Source organism: Tachypleus tridentatus, chromosome 1 (assembly GCF_004210375.1).
Source record: "Tachypleus tridentatus isolate NWPU-2018 chromosome 1, ASM421037v1, whole genome shotgun sequence".
Lineage (NCBI taxonomy): Eukaryota > Metazoa > Arthropoda > Merostomata > Xiphosura > Limulidae > Tachypleus > Tachypleus tridentatus.
Genome location: NC_134825.1, coordinates 38,083,205 through 38,103,540, shown reverse-complemented (window position 1 = coordinate 38,103,540; position 20,336 = coordinate 38,083,205). Strand labels below are relative to the sequence as shown.

Sequence of the window (20,336 nt, the reverse complement as noted above, 5' to 3'; positions counted from 1 at the left end):
AAACTGATTAACAGACTTGCAAATCAGTTGTCATTTCATCTAGTTTAATTTTGTGCTGCTTACATAATTTCCTACACTTTCAAGAAGTTTTACTCATTAAAAAGTCCCTCTTGTCAAAAACATTGCAAATGTTTATTGAAAAGAAACAAGCATAGCTTATGACACTAACATTGATTAACATGTAATGTTTGGGGACAACAAGATACCTATTGGTAAATCTTGATTATCCCATCCTATGAACTAAACCAAAACTGGTAAATAAATACAACAAAAAATATTAAAACCAGCTTTCTCTTAAACTGACTTAAATTTACTGTGTCCACAACATATGATGGCAACCCATTTCAGCAGCCACCATCCTGTTAGAAAAATAAAACTTAGCTGAAGATAACTCCTACCTTGTCAAAATTAACATTGTCTTCTAATTGTTATTTTTGCTGGTAAATGTGAAAAAAGATGATACATTAACACTCAGTTCTCTCTACAATTTTAAACACCTCAATCAGGTCCTCCATAACTCTTCTTTTTTCAAGAGAAAACAATTTGAGAAATTTCAGCCTCTTCTCATATGACTTACTTTATCCCAGACACCATTCTAGTAACCCTTTTCAAGAATTCAGTATTTTTCCTAAGGTAAGAAACTGAAGACTGAACACAATATTGCAAAATTTACATAACCAGTGACCTAGGCAATGAAATTACATCCTCTTTAGACTTGTATTCACTATTTCTGTAGATACAACGTAAAATCTTATTTGTCCTACTACTAGCAACAGCACACTGCTAGGATAGGTTAAGAGACTGACCAGTTATTGCATCAAGTTCCATTTCTTTCATGGCACTATTAAGGCCATTCCCATCCATGTTATCTTCATAATTATCATAACCCACATGCATTATTTTGCATTTATTGTAGTTAAAACCCATCTACCATTTATTTGCCCAACACACTAAATGTTCTAAATCCTTTTGTAATGCAGCAACATCCAGGACCCTCTTATCATCAACAAATTGAAGAATTTTATTGACCATGCCATTATACATGTGTCTGATGAAAATTATAAAGAACAAACATCTTGAGATTGAGCCCTCACTTGTGACATTAGTCCAATTTGACTGAACTCTATTTGTAACAACCTTCTGCTTTTTTCCATCCAACCACTCTTCTAGACAAATAAGCTAACTTATCTTCTACATCTATAAATATTTATTTTATTTTTACAAATCTTATATGTGGCACATTGTGAAATGCTTTCTGAAAATCCAGGTACACCAAAATGACGTAAGCAGTAACTTTTCAAAGAATGTCAAAAAATTGGTAAGGCAAGGTTTTCCTTTGATGAAACCATGTTGACTATCCAATAAGATTTTAAACTTTATTAAATGACTTTGCAAAGTATCTTGTATCAGACATTTTTCAAAATGTTTTTAGCTACTAATGTAAGATAAATAAGCCTATAGTTTCTGGGACAGTTTTTATTACTTTTCTTGAAATGGGGAGTTGCATTAGCTAAATTCCAATCCTCTAGGACCAGTTCACTATTTAAGGACTGTCAAAATTAGTAGCAAGTAGCTCATGTATCCAGTTTTTAATTTCTTTTAAAACCATTGGCAAGTATGTGGCCCAGGAGCCTTAACATTACTTTTCAATATCTTATTAATAAGCTCAGAATTAATGTAGTCATCTTGTTTGACCTTGTTTCTATCCATCAACTGTTCAAGGTGAAGAGTACTACTTAAATCTTCATTTGTAGATTCTAAAGAAAGAGCAGAATTTAATAACTCGGCTATCACGTCATCAAATACAAGTCTTCCTCTATCATCCCTCAAAGGTCCTATTCCTATCCTAACAATTTGTTTACCCTTTATTTATTTAAAGAAATCTTTACTGTTAATTGTTACATTTACTACCAACCTTTTTTTTATACATCATTTTTGATGTCCTAGTTTCTCATTTAACCAACTTTCTTGATCTTTCAAAATCTAAATAATCCATCATACTAATCAATTTAAATTTTTTAAATTGTTATATTTTCTTTAATTTTATATCTTATACCCTTTGTGAGCCAAACTGTTTCTTTACTTGCAGCCACTATTTTTATAAGGAATATGTTTATCTTGGATGTATAAAAATTTATCTTTAAATATTTTCCAGTGTGTCTGGATAACTCAGTTGCCCAAATCACAAGATAATTCTTGTCACATCCCTTCAAAATTTGTTTTTTGAAACTTGTAACTAAAATACCATTATTCCTGATCTTCTTATGTAGCAAAACATTCAACCTAAAAGTGCAGTGATCATTTATACTCAGATGTTCCTCAGTTTTATGCCTTCTCAACCGTTATGATATCAGAAGTTAATAAGTCTAAAATGATAAGTACCTTGACCATTTAGTGATGAAAACCATCTTGAAGAATTTCCCTAATCCTTTATCTTTCTTGGTTTGACTGTAACATTTCCAAATCTCTATGCCTCAAATTAAAATCACAATAATTATGACCTAGTTAGCAGCTGAAATCTTAATCTCACTGTAAAACTTTTCAGTAATTCCATCAATATCATCTGGTGGTTTGTAACAAATTCTCTCTAACAGACTTTTCACTTTAGATCAATCAGTAGAAACCCTAATGGATGTATTTAATATTCTCTACTACATATCTCATTTGTTGACTTGCATTCAAAATTTTATTGAACTACTCTTTTATCAATTTGTCAATATTTGGTATCAAATTGTAGATTATAATTTGAACTTTAATATTATTTGAGTTAATTTCTTACCTTAAAATTAAATATTAAAAGAAAACAAATATAGATTTTTGAATTATATGATACATGTTAAAATTATTGTTTGTTAAAAAGTCCAAAGTTTGTACAAATTAGGAACTCAAATTATCAATGTTGAGGAGCTAGAAAGTAAAATAAGAACCACATATTTTGCTAAGATATGCATTATGTACTGAATCAAACACAGTGATCCCTGTTCATCTCTTTATTTCTGGAACATGTCTCTTGCATACACTTACTACCAATCATCAGCGTAGAATGCCCTTTAGTGGTTTTCTCAGCAGTTTTAATATGTTAAAAGGCTACCAAGTTCTTTTGAACCAGATTTCAAGGAGATAGATTGTGTCTTTAATCTGATCAAAGTTTCATATTTTTTGTAGATCTAAATACAGCTTAGTTACTTAGCTTAGTAAATTATAGTGGAATCCTGTGTCATCAGTGTATTTAGGATTTTTTTGGTTATTCAGCTGTACATATAAAATCTTAAAATTTTTTTTATTTTTTGATATGTTCCGCACGTGAAATTTTAGAAGGCTTACCAACCTATGTCCAGCAGCAACCAAGTTCAAAGGTCATAGCTAGAAGAAATAATTGTTTGCTCTACTTCTTTATTTATGGTTTTATATTTTAAGAAAAATAAGTATTTCCAAATAATGATAATATTTATAAATATTTTATGTATAATAATTGAATTGTGACTGTATATTACAAAATACTAGTCCACTAAAACACAGCCAAGACAGGGTCATTTTTTTTTTATGTTATTGGATATGGTAACATAAGTGCACATACATTATGTCAATGCAAGTTCTGTAATGTTAGCTAGAAATGACTGGAAGGCCAGTATAATAACTAATAAATATATAATGTTATAAGAATTAAGCTACTTAGACTAAACATTTATATTTTTGTGCTATAATTTATAGCCATTCTAGAATGAAAAAAGAATATTTTATACTCATTTTCTCATTTTTTATGATGGTTATGAGATTGATCAACTGACAGACCCCACATTTAGGGTAGAGAAAATAACATAATCTATAGTTTTTCTGCAAAGAAATACTGAAATTTATTTAGGAAATTTTAAAGATTACATAATTTTTGGGATGAAATTTTTTTTAATCACAACATGAAATCACACTTGGACTAGTAACAAAATAGACTATTTTCTCAAACAAATTTTTAATAAGAATACTTCATTAAACAACATGACTTTTTGTGTACAAAACTTGTAATCTTTACTAAAATCCTATTAAAATTTGTGAAGATATAATAAATATTTCATCAAAGTTATAGTATAAAAAATGACAAACTTTGCATGAAGTGTTTAGAATTTTTTTCTTATGTTTATGGTTCAGAATGCTTTTATAGAAGTCATTTTTATTTACTTACTAGTGTTTCATTTGAATGTCATAGATAATGTCAGATATTCAGTTGTGTTTAAGCTTCTGGAAGGTAATTCTTCAAAACATAATATTTATGATCGTAATAGAATGTATTTTAAAGTTGTTTTGAGTAATTTCATATGAATGGAATGAGTCTGAATTATTTTGATATTTTAGTTTGTTTTTCTCTTCATGAAAAAAAATTGCACCAAATAATTATTTTAAATAAGAACTGTAACTCATATTCCAAATGAAGTGAAAGCTATCCATTAAAAAAGATAATTGAACTATGTAAAAAGACAACTATAATGTACATTTATTTTATGTTATATAGCTGAAGAACAGGTATCTCGAGCATTTACACTCTGTTTGGCAGCATTGTTAGGGGAAGGAGTTTATAATTTTGGAGAACTGGTGAGTTTTAAATACATTGAACCAAGTATATACAGTAACAGCTATTCACTGCTATAATCTTTATATCTGATTTACTGGTGTGATTTTTTCTGTGAGTAATCTGATTTTAGTATGAGTCAGTAATCATTTCTACTTCATAGTTAGGCATATTGTTCCTAAATGAATTTGATATAAATTGTTGTTTCCAAGATGGTAAACAACCTCCACACACAAAGTAGGTTTACTTCTTTATGCATATATCTTCTTTGAGATATGCATGTCACTAGTCTTGAGATACCATCCACATAAAAAACATGTTTAATCTGAACTGTACTAGTGCATGATGTCATCATGCAATAATAGCCATCTACAAGTAAGAGAGTGATGCAACTTCCTTATGCAGTAGCTCTCCATAAGCACTTGCACTTGAATTAACTTCATTCTTTTCCTTGGCATTGTCTGAAACAGATATGTTCCAAAACTGTTAATCAATTTCTTTAAATTTGGAAAAACCCTTAACTTCTGTTTTCCTTTCTAGTGCCTTGTTTTTATACCATTCTCTTGTTCTTGCCCGTCCTCCAGCATTACCTCTTCTTGTCTCTTTACCTTATGTCTGAAGCACTTCATCATGCTTCAGAGAAGTTTCTTGGGGTGGTTCATTCTCTTTTTTACTACATTGGCCCATACTTCTGCTCTTTACTTGGTTCCTCTGCTGTTGGGATAGGATTCTCTAGCTAATGTACATCAAGTGGCATTACTGATTTACAGGAGACATGAGCTGAATTCAGTAGCCTAGCATAAGTCCTCATTGTCTACTTTGATTTCTCATCTTTCTAAACCTTGCCATCCTGTTCCTCTTTCTTGGCCAGTTGAATTCAGGCCCGCATTTCCAGCTTCCTAGTGTTCCTTTTCTTATCTTTCTACTTCCCAATGTTAGAGTCATCTTTCATTTCATTGGTGACTACTTTCTTGGGTCTGGTCTTGTGGGAGCCTGTCTGTCTCTCTTTTCTTACCTTTGTTCCTCATTATCGTGCAACAGAATTTCTTTAGGTGTTCACTAATGGTCTATCTCCTGAGTTCCCTTCTTCTTCTCTCCTTTTCTGTTCTCTGGTTTTCTTTCTTACTCTCTTTCAATCACCTGTACCTTTAGTATCTTGAAGATGGGAGCTGAAATCTTTTGGCCAAGAATAAAGGCATTTTTTTGCCTCTATGCTTTGGACTGGCTGTTTAGGGCTCATTCCCATCATGTTTTTCTTGCTCCTTGTCATGTGCTAGGGGTTCTAAACTTGGTGGCAGGTTGTCTCTCTTTGCTGGACAGGATTCTACCTACAAAGTGATCTCTCCTCCCTTGGGTTATTTTTGTTTGGTTTGCTCTCAGTTGGGCACATCTTTTGTCGATGTCTTCACTACTATTGTCAACTACAGAATTTTATTTTTTGTTCCCACTTCCTCATACTATGTAGTGGTCAGTACTTTCAGTTGGGACTGGTCTCATCTTTTTATGTATGCTTACCCTCCTTTTCATCTTCTCCCTCATGTTTTCATTTTGATACACAACATTCGTTTTTGAGTTCTGTTCTGATGCCTTTTTGGCTGGCCAGACCCTGTCTTACATCTCACTTTTATCGACCCTTAGTTGTTTATCGTCCATTATCTTCATTGCTTTGGTGTATTATCTCATGTAGAATTATGACTCTATCCAGTTGTTGTTCTTCCATCTACACACTGTTTTTAAGAAAAGTGGATTTTCTTCTCCATAATTTCCTTCTTTTTCACAGAATCCATTGGGTGGTTTATGATTACTGCTACCTCCCAGAAAATGTTTCTTTTCTAAAACGTGCACTGAGCTGAGAGAAACAGAAAATGCTCAACACTTCCACCATGGCTCTAACACACTGTCAGGATTGTCTGCTAGAAATATCTCTATAAAGGACTACCATAGAAAAAAGCTAATTTAGATTTTGTTTCCACTGGCCCATCAGCCATTTCATTGTAGTATTCTAGCTATTTTTTGGGAAGCAGTGAGCTATTTTCTCAAAATTAACATTTACTTTACCTTAGCTGTGAATATCTCTTCTCGGGTGTCATACTAATTTTTGCTAGATAAGTTCCAAATTATTTTGATTTACTTAGCTAGTCCAATGTGTATGGTAAAGAACAAAATGTTTATTTCTTTTTATTAATCATTATGCCATGATGTTTTCTTGTACCTACTGTTTTTTTATTATGCAAAGAACACTGGTGAAATGTTACACTAGTGTGTATCATTAATCAGCATACTTGTGTAAAGAAATATTTTTGTAACTTTTAAAAGTAAATGATATAATAGAAATTCACTATCATAAAAACAAAATTGTCCAAGGTCTGTGGAAAGTAAGTTTAAAATTCAACCTGTAGAGGGGTGGATTTAAGCCTATATTGTTTAGTCAGCTGAAACAAAAGTGGGCCTGGTGGGCTCTTCTCATAACAATATTATACATAAAGCCAAAGCAAATAGGAACCTGGCCAGCATTAGCTGACCAGTAAATCTTCCCCTGAACCTATAGATGTTTTACCAGGTCACTCTTTGAAGACTTGCATTATGAATGATTACCAAGTTGGCTAAACGATTTTGAAGCTTGCCACATCCCTTTAACAATGTTTTAAAATTTTAACCTATCCAGGGTGGGCAGCTGGAAATTATTAACACCCTGGGAAACAATGTAATAATAGTGCAACATTTTTTTTGTTTAAAACGAAAAACATTAATCCCCCACCTTCATAAGATTGTTATTGTGCTTGTTCTGGCCCATTTGCTTTGTCAGTCTTTGTTCTTTTGTAATTATATGCTTTGATTTTAACTTAAGCTGTTCAAAAAAGATTGAGAATTTGAGATATTGAAATGTCTGATTTGTTTATATGATATATTTTTTGGAAGATATTAGTGATAATTTTTCATATATATATATATATATATATTTCAGTATTAACATAAAAGTTAACAAATTGAAATCAAAATAATAATGTGTTGAATTTTTCTGCATGAGAATATAGTTACATGTCTTATGATATTTTATCTGCAACTTTAGAATTTGTTTTCATTAGATCATTTTCCTTTTTTTTTTTTTTATAAATCAGCTAGCTCATCCCATTTTGGACAGCTTAAGAGGTTCTGACAAGCAGTGGGTGATAGATTTGTTATATGCCTTTAACAGTGGAAATATTGATAGGTTTGAAGAGATGAAGTCTTCTTGGAAGACACAAGTGAGACAATATTTTTTTTTCAGTTCCATTTTTTTATATTTTGACAATTAATACTTGAATAGCCAAGCAAAATAAGACCAAAAGGAAGGGTTGTGTTAAAATTAGCAAATCCAAGCTTGTAATAAATGAATTAAAATGAACAAACAATCTGAGGAAAAACATTTAGAATTAAAATGCAGTGTAAACTAAAAAGCTCCCAAAGGTACAGGGTATATGTGGGATATAAAATGTGCCCTGGTTTTGAAGGTGACTGAAGAAGTAGGACCCATATTGCAGTGGGATACTATCTATCAGTCTTTCTCTCCATTTGCCAATCTCATGTGAAGAAATTCATAGAAAATCGAATTTTATATCCCACATTATAACCTGTACCATGAGGATCCTTTTAATTTATATAACGTCTAATTTAATTTTGTTTAGTTAACTTTATCAGTTTTAATTTTCTATTATATTTAATTATATATATATATATATGTGTGTGTGTGTGTCAACATTTAATAATAAAATATAGATTTGTTGAAATAGCTGTTGTGAAAACTGATTTTTTTACTATTTTGTTATAAAAGTTTGTTTCATGTCCAGAAAAACATATTTTGTAAAAAAAACAATCTATATTTTGTGCCTTTTCATTTATCACATAAAACTACAAAACTTTCTACCTTGTGTTTAAAATTTTAGAAATTTTTTTATAGTATGGTTATAAAGTTTAAGAGTTTGATTTTTTAATATAGTTCATTTGGAAAACTAATTTTTTTAAGTTTGTATTTGGTTTATTTAATATTAAAATTTTATCACTCAAACACAACTGTGAAACTTGTGTAAATAATGAGCTACTTACCTGTTAAAAGTACCAACTTAACACTCCTACGAAAAGACGTTCTAGTCCTGATTTCTTCAAGCCTGTTCCCCTGGCTGTGGATTTTGCTAGATAGTAGATAGGGACAGTGGGAATCTTGTTAATCCATTCATTAATGGATTTAAATGGCAATTTCATTTAAATACAAAATTATTAGCCTAATATTAATAACCTTTCAAATTGCTCTGGGGCCTATTAGGCCCCACTTTTCGTAGGAGTGTTAAAGAATGATCCACAAACATCAGATCTTGTCATTAAATTTGTACTGACTGGCTTGTTTGGTTGTGAAATTTTGAATAAGTTAGAGGTTTTTTTCTAGTTTTACTACGAACAAAGAAATAAAGTATATGACTTCAAAAGGATTTAACCATCATATTTTTTTTAGCTAAGAATTTGGTATAGTCAGGAAATCAAAAATACTTAGATATGTATTTATATGTATATGTAATGGCCTGAACATTCAGATTGATCTACTACTGCATTTATACAATTTTTCTTATTTATTTTAGAGTATGATTTTGTATTGGTTTATTTTGTAGATGCTATTGTTTATTCACAATTATTGATGATTTTTCTGAGATTAGCTGTTTTTGGTGGTTGTTTCAAGTGAATAGTTTCTATATGAATACTATTCATCAAAACCATTCATAAAAATATATTTTTCTGGGTGTCATTATGTATGACCTTGAAGTATTTTTTTTATATGGTATCACTTTTGTTTTACAATACTTCTTAATAACCAGAATAGCATACTTAAATATTATTCAAATATTTTGTTTTTGTATCTGCCCTGCACATGAAAACAGATTGTTAGCAATTACTGAATTAAATTGATGCAATCCACAGCATAACTTTCTGAACAAATTTCACTGCACATTGTCTTCTATAAACATAAGGTAATAATTAAGTTTGGTATTTTACAGCCAGATCTTGCAGTTAGAGAGTTGGCATTGAGGCAGAAGATTTCATTGTTATGCTTAATGGAGGTGAGTGATATTTTATATGTTTATTATAACAAAAAACATGACAATTTAAAATGATTCAAGAAACTCTTGTATATAGTTTTGCTAGAAAACTTTGCATCCATTATGTGCATAATTTTTCAGTTTCATAGCTTAGAAATTTAAATTTAAATCTTTTGATGTTTTTTTCTTTTCTTTAATCACCTTATATCCACATGGTCATTTGCAAGCTGTTAATTCATTACTGACAGTGTGTGTTAAACACTTCAAAAGAAGTGAGTTGGCTTGAAAGATATTGATTAGTTCTTTGTAAAAAAGTTAAGAAATTGAAACCCTTATTATTTAGCTTGTATAATTTTTTTGTTTTTTTTCAGTCATTGAAGTGAGATTTTTTATTATACCATAAGTTGTGAATATAAAGTATGGGTATTAAACAAAGTATTGAAAATAACTACTGGTGGTGGAGTTTGTAAACAGTTATACATGTTAATATTTTATGGTATAGTAGTGGAAATAGAAAAATTTAAGTATTTTTGTTTTTTGCAGAATTGGGCATGGCTTAGGGTTTAATGTGTCAGGAGTGTGTATCCTAGGGCTCATAATTTTGTACCCTTTGTGCAAAACCACACTTAGCATATTTGAAATTGTGAATGCACTATAAGAGTTGGTCATATCCTGTTGTTTGATAGAATAAGAATAGTTCAAGAGTTGATAGTACATCTGTTCAAAAGTTGGGATGGCTAATTACAGATAGCCTTAAGTGTAGTTTTGTGCAAACTTCAGAAAATAATTTTTTTTCATCTAAATTAGAGTTTAATAATAGTTGTACATTTGCAAATTGTAACTGTCATTCATATAATTCTGATCAAGATGTGTAAAACATAAAAACAGGAAGGTACTTTGAAAGTGTTTGGTACAATTTTGAATTTATGAATAAATTTGTACATTATTTCCAACACAAATATGTCTAGGTTGTTTTACTGTTATATTTAATGCAAAGCTGTAATTTTCAAATGGCATTTATAATCTCTTTATCTAATGTCACATTTTTTATGTTAGATGACTTTTAAACGTCCAGGTAATCACCGTATTCTGAAATTCAGTGACATTGCATCAGAAACAAAGCTCCCAATTGACGAGGTGTGTTGCAGAGCTTTATTTATTATGTTGACTTTAAGTAATGTTTAGTTCACTTTGTTTTAGAAGAATTGGTAATATAATATTTATGCATTATTTAGATATACAATTTATAATTTCCCATAAACTTGTTTGAAATCATCCTGACAGCAAATGTTTTTGTGTTGTTAGATATTTCCTTTGGAATTTGTTACTTGTTTTGTAGGCCTGTTGAGCATATCAGTTGTTTATATTTGAACATTTAATTAAAAAGTACGTAAAGTTTGAATTTATGTCTAGATAACTGTTGCTTTCATTAACCTGTGAATTCATGCTATCTACATGCTTTTATCACATTTTTTCTAGATAACTTTGCATCATTTATGTGCATAATGTTTCAATTTTGTAGATTAGAAATTGAAAATTTAAACTTTGATAGTTTTTTCTTTTTCTTAAGCTACCTTATACTTGGTCCTAAATGGGACTAATTTAGATTATATTGCTAAACATAAATTCTTATCTTAAACGTACGTTGCTTGTGTTATTCAAATGCAGAAAAAAAGTATTTTATTATATTTCATAATTTGTACGTATTGTAGGTTGGATCTAGAATTGTGTACAGTATATTGATGATACGCTATATACAAAAATATATTCTTGTAATATTTTACAAGAAGCAATGTAAAATCTTCCTCATTGTGTTCAAAAGTAAATAGGTTGAATAGTTAACAAATAAAGGATGCAAACCTTACCATAAATGAATCTGTTAAATTTCAGATGTAATTTTAATCTCAACATAATTATTATTAGAAATCCCAGGAATAATACTCTCATCTGTATACTAAGAGTATTTAAGTGAATATGTGGTAAACAGCATTTGACCTAAGATTGGTTATGGTATACTTTATGTTGCAAATGTACAAATAATAACATATAAATAAATGTAAAACCAACATATTAACCAACAAAGCTTATTATTATTAGGTTGTGCAAAAAATAATGGCAGGTTTTAAATTGTAACTTTAATAAGAAATAGAAAAATTTAAAGGCATCTTTATTAATCAAAATAGGAACCTAGTGGATCTGCACACTTTTATCAGTGAGACACTAGATTATTTATGCCATGATGATAGAACTCTGAAGTCCTAGAACTCAAAACTTCTTTGAAGCCATTCACTGCTGCTGCTCTGTTGTTGAATCTTTTTTCCTGTAAAAAGTTGTCTAAAAGTTTGGAAAAGTGGTAGTCGGTGGGTGACAGGTCTGGGAGTAAGGAGGATTAGGCGATCTTTTATAGCCCAATTCGTTGAGCTTCTGGAGTGTCATTTGAGCAATGTGTGGCCGAGCATTATTATGAAGCAAGATTAGTCCTCTTATTGAATAATGCTGGCATTTTTTCATACAACTTTTTATGCATTACTTCCAGTTCTTGGCAGCAAATCTCTGCAGTGTTATTCTGGTCCTGGTTGAGCAAATTGTAATGGATAATACTGGCCCCAAACCACCATACAGTAACCATAATATTCTGTTGGTGTAACTTTGGCTTTTGGAAGTGTTTTGGAGCCTCATCTTGGTTCAGTTATAATGCAAATTGTTTTCTGTTGTTGTAAAGGGTCTACTTTTCATTGCAGCAGACAATTCAATCAAGAAATGGGTTATTTCTGTTCTGCAAAATCAGTATAGAGCACATTTTAAAATGACAATTTTTCTTATTTTCACAGAGTTTGTGTGGAACCCACTTGTTGAGATTTTCATTTTACCAAATGGACCAAAATTGTGAAAATACCAATGCCTAATTTTTGTGCCATTTCTCAAACAGTTTGGCATGGATTTTTTTCCACCAATGCTCTCAGTTGGTCATTTTCAACAGCAGAAGGATGACTTCTGTCCTCCTTATCTTCAAGACTCACATCTACATTATAAAACTTTTGGAATCAATGCTGTACTGTGCATTCAGAGTTGGTTACTCTGCCCCATGCTTGGTTGATATTGTAAGCTGTTTGAAATACATTATGAACAAGTTTGAATTCATGCAAAAAAATGATCTGCAATTTTTTTTCCATCAATAATTGTAAGGGTTTGAAATATTGGAAATAGTTTTAGAAAATAATAAAAGCACTAATAAATAAAAGAAAGCTTTAGTTTTTCAATGGTATGTATTAAGTCATAAAAAAGACAGATTTCTTATCCCTGTAAATTGCTTAATTTTAATACAAAAGTTTGACATTATTTTTCAAACAACCTGATATGTCTAATTGCTGAGGACGTGGACTAGACAGAACCATACAAGTGTAAATGACTGGTTGGTTGTAGATTTTTAATGAAAAATAATGATGTTGTAAGTATAAAAAATTATGGTCTTGGACCTGTAATTTTTTTTTCTCTCATACTGCAGGTTGAGTTATTAGTCATGAAGGCATTGTCCCTTGATCTTGTTCGTGGAGCAATAGATCAAGTAGACAAGAAAGTTCATATGTATTGGGTACAACCCAGAGTTCTTGACAGAAATCAGGTTAGTGTATTTTGTAATGAAAAGCTATTATTTAATAAGTAACATAAATGAAACCCTATATTTAAAATTATACAGTACTTGTTCTATGGGACTAAAGTTTGCATACTAACTAGTTCAGTATGCTTTCTACCATTCTCGGTAAGTATGTTAAGCCTATTTCAAAAACTCCTCTGTTCGGTTTGTTGATTCAGGCAATATTCTATATATTTACATCTATTTATTCAAATCAGCAAGAGTGAAACAAAAGGAATGCTAGTTTGCAGGAAAAGTGAGTTAGGTATGCAGTATAATATGGTTTTAAAAGACCATTTACTATGTCCAAACCTTCCTGAATAAAATTTGGATTTTCAATAAACCTATAGCAAAATTTACTTATTTTTTCAAATATATAAATTATTAATGCATTTAACAAATTATAGTAGTGTTTTCCAAATACGCAACCACAGTAAATATAAACCTTATAAAAAAAAACATCTTAAGTGTGGAAAACAGGTGTGACCAAAAAAGGATGGAGTGTGCAACTTAAAGGAATGAGATCAAAATTGCAGCCAAACTGGTAGCTATGTTTATAGCATTGATAAGAACTGTACTGCAAATATTCATTTATTATTCAGCCAAGCCATGTTCTGTGTTCAACTTGGGGCATGATGGACAGGTTAAGTAAAATATGCATCTTAGCTAACTAGTGTCAGTACACACCAATAAACCACACAAGTAAGAAAGTGACATTTGGTTTTAACCAATATTAGCTTTAGGATTGCAACCAAATTGTTCAGAACAGACTTGTATTTTTAGAGAAGTAACCATATTCTTTAAAATATATGGTGGTTTTGCTGAATAACTCTGCATGTGGTTTATATTGACATCAAATGAGACTCCTAATTGTAAGTTGAAAAGATCTATCTATTTAACAAATTTGGAAAAACATTCATAAAAGTATGTTTTTCTATCAAATAGTTTCTGTACTTTGGTGCAAAGAGATAAAGGAAAAAATTGATCCAAAATCGGAGGTTGTATATTTCAGGTATTTCTTAGTGAATTGCCTAGAGATGTGATATGTGAAGTAAGAATCCAATACCATACATCTACTGGAAAAATGTGACAGTTTGCTAACAGTCCAAGATACAGAAGATGTAAAACTGCTTAACTATCACTCCTGTTCACCCTTTTCCAATGGGCTTGGTATAATATACACAAGTTTGTCTACACATTTAGATGCATCAAGTATATGCACTATTTAATTAAATATTTTTACTAAAAATTTGTTTGTGAAAATAGCCTGTTTTGTTACTTGCCTGAGTGCAGGGTGATTTCATGTTATGATTAAGAAAACTTTTCTTCATCTCAAAAATCTCATTGTTTACATAATCTCAAAAACCTCCTAAATATGTATATCAGATGTTTGTTTTCAGTAATACTTTATATTTTGTTATTTTGTATATATTAACTATGTGGAGTCTGTCACTTGACAATCCTTGTAACCATCATAAAAAAAGTTAGGAGATAAAAATTATGCTTTTTTTTCATGCTAGAATGACTATATGTTATAACACGAAAATACAAATGTTTAGTCTAAGTAGCTTAAGTCTCATAACACTGTACACGAACGTATATATGCTTATTATTTTTTATTATATTTATCTTCCAATCATGTCTACCTAATGTTACATTACTTGCATTGACACAATGTACACATTCACTCAGGTCACATAACCATTAATATAAAACTGACCTTTAGGCTTCCCTGTTGTGGCTGTTTTCTAGTGGATTAGTATTTTGTAATATACAGTCATATTTCAATTATTATACATTTTATATATATCTATATAATTGACTATTTAAAAATGAATTATTAAACTTGTTTTTCATAAAATATAGAATAATAAATCAAGAAGTAAAGCAAACTATTATCTTTTCATGCTACAACCATTGCACTCAGTTGCTGCTGGAAATAGATTGCTAAGCCTTTTAATATTTTATACTGGAGGTATAAAATTTTTTTGTTTATATATATATGAATAACTAAAGAAAAAATATCATAACTACAATGATACCATAGAATTTCACTAATTATTAAGCTCAGGAACGAAGATGTGTTTAAATTTTTAAAAAAATATGAAACTTCAAGCAGACTAAAGACACAGCCTATGCCCTTGAAAACTTTTATTGAAAGAACGTAGCTTTTTCAAATATTAAAATGGCTGTGAAAACCACTGGGGACATTCTAAGCTGTTGATTGGTTATTCATATGTTATATACTGTAGTAAGAGTATATAAGGGACCATTTCAAAAATTTGTAAGAGGCCTACGGAGTTTGATTCAGTACACAAGTCATATCTCAGCAAAATAAAAAGATATGAGGTTCTTATTTTATATTCTAGCTTGTCAGTGTCAGTAATTTGAGATTTTAATTTGTATAAAATTATAGACTTGCTATTTTGACAACACAGACTAATTTCAAACAGTGCTGCATTCAACATACCACATAATTGACTAAAAAATGTCAAAACTTCTCAGGATTTCATAATTTGATTTTGTAAATTTGTCTCAAATTATTTTACAAATCATTCTTTTTAATGTGAATATTTATATATATAACTACAACTGAATTATATCTTTTTTATTATAATTTTGTAAGTTGATTCACTTTGTTAGAAATTTTGTTCCAATTACCCAAATACTTTTATAATAAAAAAATTTGATTTCATAAGAGTTTATATCACTAAAGATAAATTTTTTAGCTTAACACTCCTACGAAAAGTGGGGCCTAATAGGCCCCAGAGCAACTTGAAAGGTTATTAATATTAGGCTAATAATTTTGTATTTAAATGAAATTGCCATTTAAATCCATTAATGAATGGATTAACGAGATTCCCACTGTCCCTATCTACTATCTAGCAAAACCACAGCCAGGGGAACGGGCTTGGAGAAATCAGGACTAGAAACGTCTTTTCGTAGGAGTGTTAAAACATTTAACTCTAACATTTGTGATCAAATGAATATTATTTTTTTACTCCAATTTTAACAGATCGGTGGTATGAAGGAGCGGCTAGAACACTGGTGTCAAGATGTTCAGTCAATGGAGATTCTCTTAGAGAACAAAGCCCATGATATCCTTACATAAATCGATTTTTTTTGCTTTAAAAGCTCTGAAAGCCTGTTTCATTTGATCATATTTTCATGTGTTATTAACTGTAACATCTTTTACAAACTATCATTCATGTTAGTAGGAGTATGTTGTGTTATAATAAAATGGTTCGTAAGTCATTTGTTTTTGCTACTATGATTATTTTGTAATTTTTATTTGAACATAATATGAAGGTTTGAAAATTAAGGGAGATGCAGCTGAATTTATAAGGATTAACCCTTAAACAGCAGGAATTTTATAGGCAGCATCATCATTTCATGATGGCTGCTGTTTTAGAGTTAAGGGAACAGACTTGTCATCCATTGGCTACCACTCTAAAATTTGTTTTGTTGCCTTTAGATTGAAGGATCTGTTTTTTGATATTAGATTATATTTTGTTATTTCAAGATACCCATGTTGCCAGTCGTCATATTTGTGGTTCTTCCTCCTGGTATTGTTTAAAAAAAAAGTTGTGATACTAATATAGTTAAAAACTTCCAAAATAGCTCTAAAAGATGATGAAAACTATAGTATGTTTTCACAATTGATTGGGAGTAATTATCAGTTGAAAGTAAAATTATGCTATTTTCACAGAATCTGTTAAACTTAATATTTTACATACTGTATGGAAAATAGTTACAATAAATATTTTTCTGTAAAACCATAATTATTTGTAAGATAAACCACCAGATGCACATCTGTGAATATTGATACTGCAATCTGGAAAATTAAGAAAAATACAAAAGTAATTTTAATCCATCAACTGTAATATGTCTTTTATAAGCTTTTTTTTTTAATTGATCTTCAAGAAACTGGATAGGAACTGATATTTTCTGTTGTTAAACCTTGTATGAAATGGAAATTAGAAAGGATCGTTTTTAAGTGAGACTAACATTGATACTTTAAAACGTATTTTACTCAATAACTAATATTCACATAAAATGGCTACTTTTAAAGTATTTGTTATCCATTTATTGAAGAATATACTGTTATGTTATTACACTGAAACTTGAAAAACATAATTTATCTGGATAATTGTTATAATAATAATGGAACGTTAACAAAATGGTTTGCATTGAAATGGAATAGATAAAAAATTGAATTAAATAAAATTTTCCTTTCCTTTTTTGAATTTAAACTGGATTTACACAAACAATAATTCAACCAAAATTATTTAATGTGCGTTTAAAAGATGCGTATAATCTGCTTGGTATTTATTTCAGGCTATTATGATACTCGTTGAAGAATTATTGGAAAAACTACTGATTACTATGAAAATATTAGTGGAAAATAACTGATATGTTTTTTACTGATAAATTAAACAAATTTTTGTGCAACAAAAGAACTTTGAGACGTTCTAAAAATGGCAAATGGATGTTTCTCTTTACACATCTACATTCCCAAAGCTCGGCTGGTAACACAAAAACACTTATTTACTTTAATTCTTTAAACTTCAGCTTAACGACTCAGTAAATCCTTACTTCAGATGCGTGTACTATTTCCTGCTCTCAGCATATATGTTTAATAATCTTTACTGAACTATTAGATTTTACTGCCTTCAGGTTTTGATTCATGATTCATTTATTCAACATGTTAATAAAATCAAAGATCATGTATATGGTTTTACACTTTTACAGTTAATGTCGATCTTTGAAGTAAACATTTACTATACTACTTGTTTCTTATAACTAAAACTGACAATCATCTTTGTCATAATGTCAAAAAGAAAGAACATAGCTTGTCCACAATCCAAACACTGTATAAATAATGTTTAATGATTTGATACAAAGAAAAAATGTCACGAAATTTTATCTTATCACTAACATTCTGTATTTCTTGAGTTAACCAGTTTTAGGCAGTTTGTCTCTTTGGCACTCAGTCTGAACAATAACATACTAAAAGTAAGACAAGTCTCGTGGTAGTGAGCAGCAAGCTTAGATGCATGTTGAATAAAGTAACTACTAGTATTACACTACGTTACGATACCAGGTGTTTAGAATTGTGGTTCCACTCCAGCCCTGAAATTAAAGCTAGCCTTAGGCAGTTCAAAAACTAAATGTTCATGGAAAATAAGCTACTTGATTTACCTTTGAAATTAAGCACATTTTATAATGAAACTTGGATTTTTAACAAACGCACCTACCGGTTGTAATTAATAGTGTTTGCTGGTAGAGCTCCATTAAACACTTACTTTACCTCAGGAGCTGGTAACAGGCACCATGAGACTGCATCCGATAAAGAGCAGGTATCTGAAATGTTAAAATGGTGCTTAAGACATACGAATATTGTATCATAATACGTAAAATATAATTTACAATTGTAATGTACATACTTAAAATGTACATATTTTAAAAGGCTTATTATTTGCATAAAGTATAGCAAATGTCGCTTTTTTCAATAAACCGTGTTAGCAGGACAAGAGAGTTGCAAGTATAAAAGCCAAAGTTAATGCTGTAGTATAGCTAAAAATTTAAAAACAAAATAAGGTAAAAGTTTAAATCTCGTTTATTGGTGAATTTTATGGTAGCAAGTTTTCTCTTTTTAAAGGAAATTGAGTATTGTGTGCTATTTCGGTAATGTATGCATATTTAATTTACTATTAATGTAAATGCTTTCAAATAACTAGTGTTTTTATATATTTTTTTATTGAAATGGTAGTAAAATAAGTTTTGAATATGACAAAACTTATCGTAGTGATGACGTCACATTTATTACACTTTTTGGCAGGTCACTCGTATTATAAAATTTATCATTAGATCCCTGTACATTACCTTATAAATAATTTCATATTCGTAATTTTAATTTATTTTCTGAAGTAACATCTCTCAAATTAAATCTGTACAATTTTAGAGCAACTCGTTACCATATTACATTGCAAATATATATGAAGTCAAATATATGTTTTAATAGTATTGGTGTTGCCTATCACAGCATGGATCCAAATATTGAAAAAGCAACGCGAGATTTTGCTAAAGTATTTAATTGAAATTTCGTGTTAAAGTGAACAATGTAACTTACCAAAGAAATTTGAAGTAGCTGAGGTTTAGCATAATCGTTTGTTTTTGAATTTCACGCAAAGCTACACGAGGGCTATCTGCGCTAGCAGCTCCTAATTTAGCAGTGTAACACTAGAGGGAAGGCAGTTAGTCATCACCACCCACTGCCAACTCTTGGGCTATTCTTTTACCAATGAATAATGGGATTGACCGCAAGAGTGTAACGCATCCACGGCTGATATGGCGAGCATGTTTGCTGTGACAGGGGTTCGAACCCGCGACCTTCGTATTAAGAGTCGAGTGCCTTAACCACCTGACCATGTTGGGCCAGCCTAATTGAAGTGACATAGTAAAAGGAAGAAGTTTGTGAATTATAGAATTTAATATTTCAGAAAAAAAAAATTTTAGTGGTGGAGATTTAATTCAATCACATAATTAAGAGTTATTCAATTTAACATTACAGAGATGTTGCATTCGGTATAGCATTTTCAGGTCAACCGACTTCTATTAAACGTGTTGAGTAAGTCTACTATATAATGTCAAAAATTGTAGATTACAAAGTAAATCTGAGTTTAACTAAGACTGAGTTTTAAACTAAACAAAATAACGAGACTAGCTACAATGTGTAAAACAAAATTAGCATTATTTATCAACTCTGTAACACAAATTTTTTAGAACATTAAACATCGCTTTCCACTAGACTTATGAATTCCCTAATTGACTTCCTTTACACAAGATATCTCAACATCAATGACTTACCTAAGCAACTTAGTTGAACTGTGTGAATCCAATGCTCCTTACATGAATGCAAATGTCAAAATTTAGCTACACTAACTAGAGCTATTCACATCGGGGAGGCTGTAATCTCTAAATATCTGTTCTGCCAGCAACGGGCATTGCTGTTACTGGCCTTGTGCAATGCACAGCATTATAACAATATCTCAACGTGCAGAGCAGGTATATC

The 20,336-nt window shown here is 30.4% G+C and overlaps 1 protein-coding gene across 1 annotated transcript in view; it reads left to right on the top strand.

Annotated features, from left to right (window-relative positions):
- Rpn9 (regulatory particle non-ATPase 9) overlaps positions 1–16,516 on the top strand; it is a 30,070-nt gene extending 13,554 nt beyond the window's left edge. The window contains exons 8-13 of the mRNA XM_076492947.1: positions 4,505–4,584; positions 7,681–7,806; positions 9,586–9,648; positions 10,684–10,764; positions 13,133–13,249; positions 16,278–16,516. Coding sequence (XP_076349062.1) covers positions 4,505–4,584; positions 7,681–7,806; positions 9,586–9,648; positions 10,684–10,764; positions 13,133–13,249; positions 16,278–16,373 — 563 coding nt within the window. The 3' untranslated portion in view covers positions 16,374–16,516. The remainder of the gene's footprint in view (positions 1–4,504; positions 4,585–7,680; positions 7,807–9,585; positions 9,649–10,683; positions 10,765–13,132; positions 13,250–16,277) is intronic.
- Positions 16,517–20,336: the final 3,820 nt, after the last annotated feature.